At 47.1% G+C, this 15,159-nt stretch overlaps 1 protein-coding gene across 1 annotated transcript in view; it reads left to right on the top strand.

Annotated features, from left to right (window-relative positions):
* The window catches only part of FOXO1 (forkhead box O1), a 91,654-nt gene extending 81,367 nt beyond the window's left edge, over positions 1 to 10,287 (top strand). Inside the window, exons 2-3 of the mRNA XM_059902805.1 lie at positions 5,072 to 6,427; positions 6,899 to 10,287. Of these exons, the coding sequence (XP_059758788.1) occupies positions 5,072 to 6,409 (1,338 nt within the window). The 3' untranslated portion in view covers positions 6,410 to 6,427; positions 6,899 to 10,287. The remainder of the gene's footprint in view (positions 1 to 5,071; positions 6,428 to 6,898) is intronic.
* The last annotated feature ends 4,872 nt before the right edge of the window (positions 10,288 to 15,159 follow it).

Raw genomic sequence — 15,159 nt, 5'->3', positions numbered from 1 at the left:
CAGCCACCTTGAGGATTCTGAGAACGTGCCCCGTGCCCGGCAAGCGCGTTAACAGACCAGCTGTAGTATCTAAATTCCTTCATTAGCACCTGCCCACAGCAGACACTATATCTAGTGCAGAGAGAAAATATCTTAACTACTACCGCAAAACTGGTCTATTTTCCCAGCAACTAACATGTAAAAGCCTCGTCTTAGTGGGAGCAGTACAAGGTACGATTATAAAGAAACGAGACCAATGTTTGTAATATGGGTGAGTCTCTAAAACACAGACATGTTATCTTATAGGTGCCATTATCTTAATAATAACAGCGGCCGATATCGATTGAGGTAAGGACACCTGTTATCTCATTTAATCTTCACGACAACCCCGTACATGTAGGACCTGTTAATCCATTCAGCAGATACTTGAGTGTCTACTTGGTGATGGAGCTGTGAGGGTACAGCGCACAAGAGGACAGCCCAGGTCCCTGAGCTCATGCAGCTCACAGCGTAGTGGGGAACCAGACATAGCAGAGGCATGACTGTGGTGAGTAAATCAGGTCCTGTGTTAGCTGCAGGCTGGGATGGGGTTCTCAGGAAATGCTTCCGGGAGGAAGGGACACTTGGGCTGAGACAGAAGTTGGGGGTGGTGGTGACCTTTGGCGGGAAAAAGTCGAGGCTCCTGGACAGTCCTTTGTACATCATTTTTTGTCCCGAGTGGCCATTTAGGTGGACTTGTTCCTTCCCCAGGTAGATCATAAAACACCCGGAGGGCAGACTCTGTGACTAATTCCTTCTGATGTCCTTCACTGCGCCCAGCATAAATCAGTCCCAATAAAAGTTACTTGGCATGAATTGGTACACGAATGGATAGAGAAAAGATGTGGAAGGCATTACACCTTCCCTGTGATGTTTTTGGGATGTCAGTCAACAAACGTTCATTGAATGTATCTTGTGTGTAAGAGCATCTGTTAGGGGCTTTGAGATGAGGAAATAAAAACACGCGCCAGCCCCTTGCCCTTTAAGAAGCTTGGAATCCGGTCTGTAGAGTGCACAAAATGAACACCCGAGCAGCATTCGAAACAGCTGGCAGAGCAGGTTGAGCAAGCCAGGGTGCACCGCACCGGGTGCCGGCTGCCCCTTTCCCCCACACGATCCACGGGCTTCCATTGGGTCGGGCTTCCCAAGAACCCGCTGCCCTGCTCGGGGTGGCCAGGCACGCGGAAGGCGAGGGAGAGTCGAGGGGCGGGCGGCCGAAGGGCGTGTGCAGAGGAGAGCCAGCTCGGCACCAGCGGCAAGCCCGGGCTGCGGAGACTACGGCTAGTGGAGGGGCAAGTTGCTGAGTGGTCTTTTTCTCTGATGGTCTCATGCAGAAACTCGGGATTTAGGTAAGTGGTTTGCAGCGCACGAGTCTCCTGTCCTCTCACCCTACCTCTCTCCTCACGTGGTAATTTGTTCGTGGCCGAAGAACTGAACAGCTCAGAGCACTGCTGGCCGCGTGTGGCTCTCTGCACAGGTCACGGGGAACCGCACTTTCCCTGCCTCGGCTGTGTCCACCGCATCCGGCAGAGATTTGCAGACATAACATCATTAATAGCGACACGTATTTTTTACAAGCTTTACCTCTTCAACACCCTCCACTCCGATATCCCCCATTGGAAATCATAGCTTCTTTAATGTCCTGCCGGCTGTATGAAAAACAGGAATTTATGTAACAAGCCCTGCGCAGCAAACCTTTTCCTGTTCGGAAAAAAATTTTTTAATTGTTGGCAAAGTTAGGAGACAGCTCTGTTGCTCAAAGAGCGACCTGAAATGTCCTCTTAGGAAAATATGTAGCATAATGTTTTGATAAGTAAGGGATTGTTCTACACCCACTCCCCCCCCACCCAACCTTTTTTTTTTTTTTTTTTTTTTGTAAATCTAAATGGTAAGTCAGCATATGTCCCATCCGAGCTAGTGAATGCTTCCTGAACTTTTTAAAGATTTCATCATGACAGATTCTGCAGTCTTGTTAGAAATGTCTCCCAGGGACTTCCCTGGTGGCGCAGTGGTTAAGAATCCGCCTGCCAATGCAGGGGACACGGGTTCGAGCCCTGGTCCGGGAAGATCCCACATGCCGCGGAGCAGCTAAGCCCGTGCACCACAACTACTGAGCCTGCGCTCTACAGCCCGCGAACCACAATTACTGAGCCTGCATGCCACAACTACTGAAGCCTGCGCTCTAGAGCCCGCGAGCCACGACTACTGAGCCCATGTGCCACAACTACTGAAGCCCGCATGCCACAACAACTGAGCCTGCACTCTAGAGCCCGCGAGCCACAACTACTGAGCCCCTGTGGCACAACTGCTGAAGCCCGTGCACCTAGAGCCCGTGCTCCGCAACAAGAGAAGCCACCGCAATGAGAAGCCCACGCACTGCAACGAAGAGTAGCCCCCGCTCACCGCAACTAGAGAAAGCCCGTGCGCAGCAACAAAGACCCAATGCAGCAAAAAAAAAAAAAAAAAAAAAGGAATGGCTTCCAGGCAAAAATAAGATTAAAAAAATGTCCCCCAATTGCAGTTGCAAATGATCTGATCTAATTATGTGAATCACAGAGCTGTGCTACCCCCTCCCCCAGGCAGTACAGACAGCCAGGAAGCCACCATCTAGGAAGATCTTTCCCCTTTATCATTAACTAAATGTGACAGGGACAGGAGTCAAGCTTCCTTTCCTCCAGAGATTTCATCGTCGCTTATCTGTGTTTCTGTTGTGTTCAAAGAACAAAATAGTCATGATGGAATATCGGGAGCACACAGTGTGTGCGTGTGTGTGCGCGCGCGCGCGCGTGTAAGTAAAACCTTCCCATAGGGTTTGGGGAATCTTATGGGGATGAAATAGGACATTGGGGAATTGCAGTGCTAGGCCTCTTTTAGGGGGTTCTTGTATGTCCACAAAGTCCTCAAAGCCGGTCTTGAGTTGGGGATAGATCTGTAGGTGAGAAGGAAGAGGAGAATCTTGGCAACAGAAGAAAACCCTCACTGCCATCCACTTACACACCTGCCCAGCGTCCAGCCTGGAAGTCCCCATTCAGGGCCGTGGCTGACCCACACTTGCCTGGGCCTGGCAGAAGGGCTCGTCACATAGCTGCTGTGTTGCAATCCTTGGGTGGAATGTAGTACAGAGGGTCAGAGGGCGTTTTGAAATGTGGATTTCTCAGCCTTGACTGTCCGGCCTCACTATGACTTTTGCATCTCCTTTTAGAAAGTGAGATTTTTTTCCTTCGTGTTCTACCTCCTTTTAATGAGGAAAATTGTGAACTCATAGTCTGTGTTGAGCCCCGGCCTGCCCTGCTGTGTGCCAAGGCTTTGTTCTGGCGCAGTGATTGGCACTCAAGCATCTGCGTCCCACGGCGATGGCGTGAGGGTGTGGGTGTCGTGGCTGCATCCTGGGCGACCACAAATCCAGCCGGAGCCTTTCCGTGGTCAGGGAGGGGCCCGCAGCGATCCGGGGGGCTTGGTCGCTGAGCCTTGCATTCAGTCGGCAGAGGAAGCCAGGGAAGTCTGGGGGCCACGCACACAGCGCACACAGCCCTGCTCCAGGTCCCTAGGTCCCCGCCCCTGGACTTGGGATCAGGGCCCTGATGACGGAGTCTGCTGCGTGCCCTGTCCTGTGCTGGGGCAAAAAAATCTGTCAGAGAAGCTCCCTCCTCCTCGGGAGCCCCCCTTTCCTTGTCCACGTGTCCCAGAGGTTCTCCAGATGCTGTCAGTCTCGCCGTGTGTCCAGTAGCGGAATTGCATTCGGGCTTCCTTGTTTACCGTCTGGCTCCACGGCTTCTGCTGGAGCTTGCAACTGTCTCTGGCTCCCGTTGCAGCGTGTTTGCAGTGGTGGGTTTGTGTCTGCGATACCCGTAAGCTCCTACCGACACACCAGTGACTAGGAGGAGGGAAATGGGCTCAGAATGGGCGGTGCCTTGGGCCCCTCCTCCCCAGCCCCCAACCAAGTTGGGATCTGACACCTTCTTCTTGGTGACCGCTTACCATGTTGCACACACCACTGAGCATTTGACCTACCTTATCTCGTGGAATCCACAGAACAGCCCCAAAGGGGCTGTAAGGTACATGGGGGCCAAGCAGTTTCCCAAGGTTTGTAGCCAGTGAGTAGCAGAGCCACCTAAGTGCTCCAGAAAAAGTTGATTTTCTTTACTAACTGCCCCAGGGGGCATGCGATTTAGTTGTGGAGCCGTACTCAGTGGATCAGAGCCACCAGCTCTCTGTCCTCTCCACCACTCCTTCCCTCCCAGACCGGCTTTTTGGCCAGAGTGTAACCTCTGACGGGTGTCAGAGGCTGAGTTAGTTGGTGCGTGCTACTGGTTATTGCTAGGAGGAGAGGGTTGCGAACAACATTTGAATTTAAACTTTCCTTTCTTTCTTTCTTTCTTTCTTCCTTCCTTCCTTTCTTTCTCTCTCGTTTTTTTTGGCAGTTTAACTTTCTAAAGTTAAACAACAACAGCCCAGTTGTCCTTATATTCACCTATATCTGCCTAATGGACTTTAAGGATGTAAATGAATCGACGTCTTACTAGTTTTCAGACTTTTAATTCTTGACTAAGAATATATCTTGCTTCCTTTCTTTCCTTTCCGTGACCATGTGGGCCCCATAATATAAAACTTTCGACAGTTAGACTAGATGGCTGTGTAAGTGGCAAATGTGCCGTCCGAAGAGAATTAGTAGTAGTTCTAGGCGTGGTAGAGTGGAAAGGGGTTTTGATAGCACTTTGTTATGGAGTGCTATTTGCATAGCAAATCCAAGTGGTTTTAAAACCAGTTCCTGTAATTTCCCTGCAAAATAGAGCTATATAAAAGAAGGTGTTTATAATAATGCTCATTTAACTTTGTCCCCTCGTTAAATTAAGACACAGATACTGTTTTTAAGATACGATACTGTTGTTTCTTTACTGATTTGAGCTCTCGTGTAGTGACTGTACAGGTTGAAATCTATACCATAAACTCTTTCAAAACTTGACTTGTCTTCCATGTGATACGTGTCTCTATTGAATAGTGAGTGGGTTTTCCAATTGGAGGAGTATTTCTAACATGGTGTTTTGCTTTACAGAATTCAATTCGTCATAATCTGTCCCTACACAGCAAGTTTATTCGCGTGCAGAATGAAGGAACTGGAAAGAGTTCCTGGTGGATGCTTAATCCCGAGGGAGGCAAGAGTGGGAAATCGCCCAGGAGAAGAGCCGCATCCATGGACAACAACAGTAAATTTGCTAAGAGCCGAGGCCGAGCTGCCAAGAAAAAAGCGTCCCTGCAGGCTGGCCAAGAGGGTGCCGGGGACAGCCCAGGGTCTCAGTTTTCCAAGTGGCCTGCAAGCCCTGGCTCTCACAGCAATGACGACTTTGATAACTGGAGTACATTTCGCCCTCGAACTAGCTCGAATGCTAGCACTATTAGCGGGAGACTTTCTCCCATTATGACTGAGCAGGATGATCTCGGAGACGGGGACGTGCATTCTATGGTGTACCCACCGTCAGCGGCGAAGATGGCTTCTACTCTGCCCAGTCTGTCTGAGATAAGCAGTCCTGAGAACATGGAAAACCTCTTGGATAATCTCAACCTTCTCTCATCACCAACGTCGTTAACTGTTTCAACCCAGTCTTCGCCGGGCACCATGATGCAGCAGACGCCATGCTACTCGTTTGCGCCGCCAAACACCAGTCTGAATTCACCCAGCCCAAACTACCAAAAATACACCTACGGCCAGTCCAGCATGAGCCCTTTGCCCCAGATGCCTATGCAAACGCTTCAGGACAGCAAATCGAGTTATGGAGGCATGAGTCAGTATAACTGTGCACCGGGACTCTTGAAGGAGTTACTGACTTCCGACTCTCCTCCCCACAATGACATCATGACACCAGTTGATCCTGGGGTGGCTCAACCCAACAGCCGCGTCCTTGGCCAGAATGTGTTGATGGGCCCTAATTCGGTCATGCCCGCTTATGGCAGCCAGGCATCTCATAACAAAATGATGAACCCCAGCTCCCACACCCACCCTGGACACGCTCAGTCAACGTCTGCGGTGAATGGGCGTGCCTTGCCCCACGCGGTGAACACCATGCCCCACACCTCGGGTATGAGCCGCTTGGCCCCAGTGAAGACAGCTTTACAAGTGCCTCTGCCCCACCCCATGCAGATGAACGCCCTGGGGGGCTACTCCTCCGTGAGCAGCTGCAACGGCTACGGCAGGATGGGCGTTCTCCACCAGGAGAAGCTCCCCAGTGACTTGGACGGCATGTTTATCGAGCGCTTGGACTGTGACGTGGAGTCCATCATCCGCAACGACCTCATGGATGGAGATACGTTGGATTTTAACTTTGACAATGTGCTGCCCAACCAAAGCTTCCCACACAGTGTCAAGACGACGACACACAGCTGGGTGTCAGGCTGAGAGTGAGCGAGTGAGCAGGTAAGAGCGCCCCGATATCAAAAGACCTTCTGAAAACAGGACATAAAAGAGAGGAACCCAGTACCTTGCCTTGTATCCGCCATGGTCGGGGCTTTTTGGATGGCAGCTGGCCGCCCCTTGCAGAGAGGCATCTTTGATCATACATTCTCCGCCCCTTTCGCAGCTTATAAATTTTCCTTTGGAGCTTAAGCATAAGGAAGCTTTTCCTCTAACTGCTTTAAAGAGTTTCTTTCGACAGTTAGACTAGATGGCTGCATCTTTTTAGTAACTCGTCAGTAAGTGAATACATTTGATACAAATCAAATGCTGAAGGGTTTTTTAAAGTGGAATTTTCTCCCACTGAGTGATTTCAGAGCTGTTTGAGAAAGTCCAGCTCTCCCTGCAGTGTGTCTGTCACCCTAATGTGTTGAGTTGATTTTAATTTGGCTGTATATTCAATGAGTGTGTGTGTGTGTGTGTTTTCTTTCCTAGGCTACACTTAAAAGTACTTCAGATTGTCTGACAGCAGGAACTGAGAGAAGCAGTCCAAAGATGTCCTTCACCCTACCTTTTCGTTTTCTTGATTAAAAAAAAAAAGAAAAAAAGTGTTTCTTTTTTTCCTTTCGTCAGACTTGGCAGCGAAGACACTTTTCCTGTACAGGATGTTTGCCCGATGTTTGCAGGTTACGTGCTGCTGTAGATAAGGACTGTGCCATTGGAAATTTCATTACAATGAAGTGCCAAACTCACTACACCATATAATTGCAGAAAAGACTTTTGGATCCTGGTGTGCTTTCAAGTTTTGTATATAAGCCGTAGCTACAGAATTGTATTTGTGTGCATTTTTGTTTTTTTTAAATATTCATTTGGTCCAAGGAAAGTTTCTACTCTTTTTGTAATACTGTGATGGTCTCATGTCCTTGATAAGTTAAACTTTTGTTTGTACACGACCTGTGTTCTGCTGAACTGATGAATGACAAAGAACCAAGCTCTCCATTCTGCACCTCCATTTGAACAGCTCTGGACCTGTTCACATTGCCACATAATTCACAGGAGAACCAACAGCCTGTTGTCCGTCTGCTGAATTAATGGACTTACCAAAACTCTTTTGGAAAAAAATAAAAAATAGAAAATAGGTTAAACGCCAGCCTTGTACAGGTCTTTTCTTTCTTTTTTTTTCTGTTTTGTTTGTTTGTTTATTTTGTTATTTGCAAATTTGTACAAACACTTAAATGGTTCTAATTTCCAGATAAATGAATGATTTTTGATGTTATTGTTGGGACTTGAGATCATTTTTGGAATAGATATTGAACTGTAATGTTTTCTTAAAACTAGAGTCTACTTTGTTACATAGTCTGCTTGTAAATTTGTGGAATCCCAGATATTTGAAGCAGCATCCGTAATTTTCATTTTGTATTTCTAACTGGATTAGTACTAATTTTGTACGTGCTTAACTGGTTTGTACACTTTGGGATGCTACTTGGTGATGTTTCTGACTAATCTTACAATCATTGTAATTAGTACTTGCACACTCAGCATTTCTGGCCCTATCTTGGCAGGAGAGTGATGTATAGTTATGAACATTTTGTGTTTCACGTTTAGGAGAACTTGATACTTTTTTATGTATGTGTTTTTAAAAAATTCCATCCGCTTCTGCTATCCTGTGAATTAAGCATACCACACAGCATTGACTCTTCTGATTGATGCCTGTGTGCTCTTTGTTTCAAGTACTCCTGGCGGGGGGCCTCGTAATATTTGTAGATCAGAAGGGGAGATCCACCTCTAAAACAGTGCTCCTTTCTCAGGCTGGGGGTTTTGATCAACTTAAGCTTTTTGAGTTGAGCTTCAGCAAAAGTTTTCCCTCGTAATACTGTGCTCTTCCTGGTCTAGGTGGAGGTTGGTTTTGTAGCTCTGCCTTGAAGAATTAGGTCCACACTCATGCTTCATCCCTCTTTCCCTCTGTCCTTGGGTTACTTGCCACACTGTGGAAGGCTAAGTCGAAGCAGGGAATTTTTAAGTGGGACTTGAGTGATTTTTAGAATGTTTTGTGTTCATGAGTGCAGATGGCTACCAAACGGAATAGAACTTGCTTAAAAATTGGGGCAATGAATTTGAAAACCAACAAACGAGCTGTAAGTTGTATATTTGAATTTATCTTAAAAAGCCTTAGCGTAAGTTAAGAATTGGAGAGTTTCTTCTGCCTTTAGCAACCCAAATTATAATTCTGATCATTATGTTGTAATATTGACATTTTCCAATTACCTGTACTGATAGACCAAGTTAATTGGCTTTGCGTGCCACTTAATCCACCGGTGTGTTCAAGTCACGTGGAATGCTCAGAATCCGCACAATAAAAGGAACAGGTGCACAAAAACGTTCCTCTGGCCTTCTTGAGAAGGCCCTGATTTCTGTGAACCTAGCCCACTTCCCACTTGCTTTGTCTCGCCTGTGAGTTGCGTCTCTGTTGGCTTGGTTTTTCCTCCGTGTTTAACAAGAACACAGGTGTTCTGATGGCTCTCTCCTCCAGGAGACAGGCTCTACTGTAAGCTCCCACAGTGACTTCTGTGCTTCTGAAAATTAAGCAGCCGCCTCTCTAGCCATCTTCCTTGTTGGCCACTCCAAAATATGTCTGGTCATAGAAGCCCTAGTTCTTCTGAGCAGTGCCTCCTGCACACGTGCTAGAGCTCGCTGGAGCCAGAGTACTCGTGTTCCGCTCTGTGTGCACCTGCCACCACTCCCCGCCTCCCAGGCATCGCACGGTGAGCCTCCCCAGCCAGCCGCCTTGTTCACTGAAGAGGCAACCGTGGCTACAAATCACTGTTAAAATCTTACTACTTCGTAGAGTGACTTTTAAAAAGATGTTGCTTCCTCTTGAGTCTGTGTAAATATCTTTTTTTTTTTTTTTTTTTTCCTTCAAATTTTTCTTTGTGTTGAAATTCTAACAAGAATCCTGGGTAGCTCTCCGGGGTACCGTGAAGTCCAGTGAAAAGGCACCTTGTCTATTTTGAAAACAAACATTATGTGACCTCTAGTAATTCTTTTTCTGTAAGAATACTGACTTTCTGGAGTAATGAGTATATCAGTTATTGTACATGATTGCTTTGTGAAATGTGCAAATGATGATCACCTATGCAGCCTTGTTTGATTTATTTCCTCTGGTTTGTACTGTTATTAAAAGCATATTGTATTATAGAGCTATTCAGATATTTTAAATATAAAGTATTGTTTCCGTAATATAGACGTATGGAATATATTTAGGTCATAGATGTGTTACTTGGAAAGTTCTGCTTTGACAAACTGACAGAGTCTAAATTAATTAGCAAATGTTGTACCCCAGTGAGCAGTAAATCAGTGAAACATCCCCAAAAGAGGAGAAAGACACTTAAAATGGAAACCATTCCCCCAAAATATACGATTTGGACTCGTTCAGCTGCTGGATATATGTTACCAATCCTCCCCTCCCACCCACCATTCCCCAACCCCCAACTGGAAATTCTTAACATTCAGCTCCTAAGAGTTCTTAATTTATAACTGACTTGTAACCAAGAAGTTTCTCTTGTGGTTTTAGTTTGGGAGTAACCATTTGGTAAAAGTTGCAGTGTGGTTTATGCAAACAGAACAGCCTAGCATTACTCTTGGCCTCCTCCCCGACGGGGGCGGGGGGTGACAGCCTGGCGGCCTGGCCAGGTGCGGCCACGTCCATCCCGTCAGGACGCAGTCACTCCCGCCCACGTTTCACTACTCGCGTTTAGTACCAGGTTCCACGTTCCCGTTCCCGTACTCTCTGAGAAGTGCCTGATGATGCTGATGTACTTACAGACACAAGAACAATCTTTGCTGTTACTGTATAAAGCCATAAATGTACATAAATGATGTTTAAATGGTTTGGTGTCATTCTTTTCCAGTTGTGCAGAATCAGCTCTTTATTAGGTTTATGGGGGTTTTTTTTTGTTTTTTTGTTTTTTTGTGTTTTGCTCTCACGGGAGTTAAAACCTTGTCAGCCACGGTGCCATGGTTTATTCAAATCTGGTATTTCTTTGTGGGGGGTGGGGGTGGGGGTGGAAACAGTCCCTCTGGGACCAAACTATAGTCTGTCCCCAAGAATTGAAGAGCAAGTAGACTCCCTGGTAACAAACCACCCTGGAGCACTTCACCCGTGGAACGTCTGACACTACATCTGGCACAGAAACGACCAGGCATGTGAGACCTCATGTTGGAGTAGGTGGAGCTGAAGGTAAAAACACCTAAAGGGCAGGCTGGGGAGGGCCCTGGCTAGGAGATCAGCGAGCAGGGATGGGTGGTGTGGTGGGAGCAGTGGCTTCCCAAGGCCAAGGCCACGTGAAGGGGGGGCATTGTGTCTTCCACTCAGTGGCTGCAGATTGAAGTTTCTTTGTTTGCTTTTTTCAGAAAATGCCCGAGGAATGAGCTAGGATTAGATTAATGATGGTTAAATCCAGGATTAAAACCAGGATTAAGTCCCGTCTCTCCACGCTTCTGACTCTTTTGCTAGGCAAGGGAACATCCAAATGAGTTGGAGTAGGGAAAGGGAAATAGGTCATTCTAATGTTTATCTGTTTAGACACTGGAAGATCAGTCCAGCTTTTAGGGGTTTTGCTTTTTGTTTTTTCCTGCCTGCCTTCCAGCAATGGAACCCTTGCTTTAAAAGACACGATAGTCAGAAGCCCAGAGTGCGGAACAGATAAAAGCATCTACCCCCAGACCTGGGTCTTGTGCACAGATCACTTTGAAAAGTGATCTAGTCCAAATGCAGAAAAACGCCTTGATTGCACCACCAGAGCTCAAACCAGCAGGCCCCTTTCAAAACCCTCTGTACATATACATAAAATCACACACCTAATGTCATTTATTAAGACCAGTTCCCACGTTTTAACATCAGTTGATAAGAGGAAGCAACACAGTGGGAAGCGACAGATCCCATGGTTGGAGCTTGATGGTTAACATGGAGGGAGAGACTTCCTTCCTCGGACAGTATCTAGGCCCCTGCTGTGACCAGAGACTGACGGATTGTTTCTTGACCTGTGGACCTGCCACACTGAAGGACTTTGCCTTGGCTATTGTTTCTCCACGTTGGAGCTGACCTACTGTAACAATGATGGTGCTGGTTAAACTTACACCCGTTGGTGTGGTTAGGTGGGTGGAAGGCTGTTCCAAGAGACGTATTGCACTAAGCGGCAGTCTTGGCAGTAGTCACTGTCACGTGGACATTGAACCTTGTATCATCTGTTAGTGTTCCTCGTGGGTCATGAGCCTGCAGCCGGGCTGGGCCGTGACCTCTAAACTTGAGAGTGTGTTCATGTTAGGTTTCCTTATTCTCATTTATTATTCCGTGTAGAAAATTACCCTGGTGATCACATAGGTACATGGTCTCTAGGATGTTTTCCTGTTTAAGTAACTGGAAAATGAGTGACGTTAGTGTGGAATGGAAAGGGAGGTCTGTGCTGACATGAAAGAATGAGGAAGGCAGGTAGTCCTGGGTGGTGGCGGGTAATCCGGATGTGAGATGGAGACAGCCGAGGTACGAGCTGCAGGTGAAGGGCAGGCTTTTGGATCCTTTGACCAGAGGAAGCTACAGAGTGGCATGGGCATCTAGAAGGTCAAGAGAGAACTTCCAGTTTTGCAGGTGGCTGGGAGAGGAGGCTTTCTGTGCAGATCCCAGGCTTCGCCAACATGGCTGTGAGAGGGAGAAGCTGCATACTTGAGAAGGCATTCACCTGTTTAGGAGAAAAAAGGGAGATAGAGGCCAACTTTCTTAGGCCAACTTTTCTCAGCTTGACTGGTAGCAGGATACTGTTTTCAACCCTACTGCCCATGAACTCAAAGGCTAAGTGAAACTTCTTGGTATTAGTACTTTTATCACGTTCATGTTTTCGAAAAGTGAAAGTCTTGTTTGCACTGGCAGCCGCTGGTGGAAAGTAGAGACTTACATCCTCCAGGAAGAAAGAGGGCAACTTTTGGGGGGCTTGTTAGTCATTCTCTACATTTCCTTCCTTCCACGAGCTCCAATCCCCAACAAGCAACTTTCAGAGTTCCCATAAAACTTAAAATTGCCTAAGATGGTAACCCACTTGCTGGAGTTTCTGCAAACCCACTCGGGATTGTAACATTACTAAAATTGCTGCTCCAGTGAGGTGATCTTAGCTGCTTAGAACAGAGTTCACAGTGGGCCATTTTAACACAGATTGCTCTCTCTGGTGAATTGGGGTAGAGGACCGTCCGCTTTGCACTTTGGTTGCAAACTGGTTCGAGGACAAACCAGAGATACCCACTGCTTAGTCTGTGCTGGTGGCAGGGACACTCGGAGTGTTTGCTGAGCAGTGAGCTTCCCTGATGCCTGGGCAGTGATTTCCCCACAGATGAGGTAGGTTGAGGATACCTTCTGCGTGCCTCACCGGTTTGATGTGAGGATTGGAGGATGAGGTAATGTCTGCAAATGACTTCCCCTGTCAGGGGAAAAGGCTCAACTTAGGAGTTGGTGTCAGCATAGGTAATGGTAGGCCTTGGAGATTCGTTTCCTTAGTGGGGCTTCTGGACAGTCAGTCAGCCTTTCCCCGCAGGGTAAGCCGAAGAGCTGCTTGGCTCATTTGCATGGTTTTTCTGCATTCCCATTTGCCGGCCTCCATCTCTTACACAGGGGAGTGGGTAGACGTTTTACCAGACCCAAACTCCAGGAGAGTCCATAACCTCTCCTTGGTAACTCTAGAAGCACTTAGTAAGTTGTAAACCCATTATGTGCCCAATACAAACTAGTCGAGATACTTGTTTCCCAAGAACAAGTGGACCTATATTAAGAAAATTGAGAGACATTTGTAGGCCATTTGACCTCGACCTCACCCTAGTCACGTTCACCCAGAGGCTGTGGAGGACGTCAGCTCCATGTGCCCTTACAGGCTAACCTGTAAGATAGGGAATGAGGAGAGGAGAGGGCTAGGCTGAGGTTGAGGGGGCCTCGTGGTGTGCTGGAGCCAGATCGCCCATTTCACAGGAGCTGGTGCGTTAAGTGTGCAGGGATTTTGTGAGCCGATTTCAGATAGCACCATGATTTGCAGTTAACTTAGATAAACTTGCTAAGTTACATCAAAAAACAAAGGCAGTAAATACTCAAAACTCATCATGTCCTCGTGAACTACACGTGGCTCTTGTCTGCTCTTGGAAGTAAATATTTGCCCTGGTTGTATCTTATCATGGGGATGCTTCCACTGCAGGTGCTGAAGCCGAGCAAAGTTTCAGTTTAATAAATATAGTTTGAACGGGGGTGGGAAATGGCTTAACAATAAATCATTTCAGTTTTTTTTTTTTTGCGGGGGGCCGTGCTGCACAGCTCGTGGGATCTTAGTTCCCCGACCAGAGATCGAACCTGGGCCCTCGGCAGTGAGAGCACGGAGTCTTACCACTGGACCACCAGGGAAGTCCCATGTCAGTTAAAATTTATTGAGAAAACAAATTTATGAAGAAAAGAGTTAGTGGATTGGGATGCAAGTCCCTTTGTCAAATCCTGGCTGAATTGCCATCACCGCCGTATGTTGGCTACAGATGGAAGAGTTTGCCGAAAATCAATTGGCCTGATAGAGTTTACAGTAAAGGCTGTTGTATATTTTATTATTTATAGATTGTGTGCTGCATATTCTTTATATCAGTAAATTCGTAATAAACTTACGTACATATATGCAGGCGTATGTTATATATGCAGCTCCGTGCTGCCTCCACGGAGCAGGTTAAACATTGACCAGTGCACCACTGACGGGTGTAACGAAGGCATTAAAGGATTGGCAGTTTGGATGACACAGGAGAACAGGTGGAATGGTAGTCAGAGAGGGAGAGAACAGGAAGTTGTCTCAAGGTCCAGGGTGTGGTCACGCCAGTCGGTGATTGACAGGCAGTGAGGATGGGGCCCTAGAGTGGAAGAGGTCAGGGAAGAGGAAGACTGAAGATTGCATGGGGCGTGCAAATTAGACTTCAGAGCCAACAAAAGAGACTACAGGGCCCGGGGTGGAGAGGAAGTCTCAACTTCAAGTGCCCAAGCCTTTAATCTGGGGGAGGAACCAAGTGGCAGGTAGATGTCAGTGGCTAGGAAAGGTGCACAGGGGAGTAGCTGAATGCCCTGAGCATTGACAGAGGTTTTTAATTTTTAAAATTTATTATTATTATTATTTATTATTATTATTTGCCATGCCGCATGGCTTTCAGGATCTTAGTTCCCCAACCAGGGATCGAACCCGGGCCCTCGGTAGTGAAAGTGCAGAGTCCTAACCACTGGACGGCCAGGGAATTCCCCAACAGAAGTTTTTGAAACAGGAGGGTGGAAGGGGAAGATTCTGGAGCTGGGAAAGGAATACAAAAGGATGCCAGTTCTGCTTTGGGGATTCATGATGGTTTGCCAAATGGAAATAATCACACCTGCTCAACTGGAGTTACTGAGGGAAACAAATGACCCGAGTTAAGACCCTATCACAGTGCCTGGCACATAGAAAGGAGTCACAAAATAGTGGTGACCAGACATTCTGGTTTGGCCAAGACAGGCTTGGGCTAATTGTGCCCAGCACAATTATTATTAGCTGTTCTTGTCAAGTGTTTGGGTGGTTAATTATATGTTCGACCTATCAACAAATGACTGTTTTCCAGTTAATTACTTCCTAGAACCCTCACTTCACAGTGGACATACCAAGAGTCCGCCTGGAAGAAGCGGTCTCTGGCTGGAGGGTTTTTCTTCTAAAGGAATGTTAGCCTGGTGTCTG

This window comes from Balaenoptera ricei, chromosome 18 (assembly GCF_028023285.1).
Source record: "Balaenoptera ricei isolate mBalRic1 chromosome 18, mBalRic1.hap2, whole genome shotgun sequence".
In the NCBI taxonomy this organism is placed as follows: domain Eukaryota; kingdom Metazoa; phylum Chordata; class Mammalia; order Artiodactyla; family Balaenopteridae; genus Balaenoptera; species Balaenoptera ricei.
This window is presented reverse-complemented; position numbering and strand designations above follow the sequence as displayed.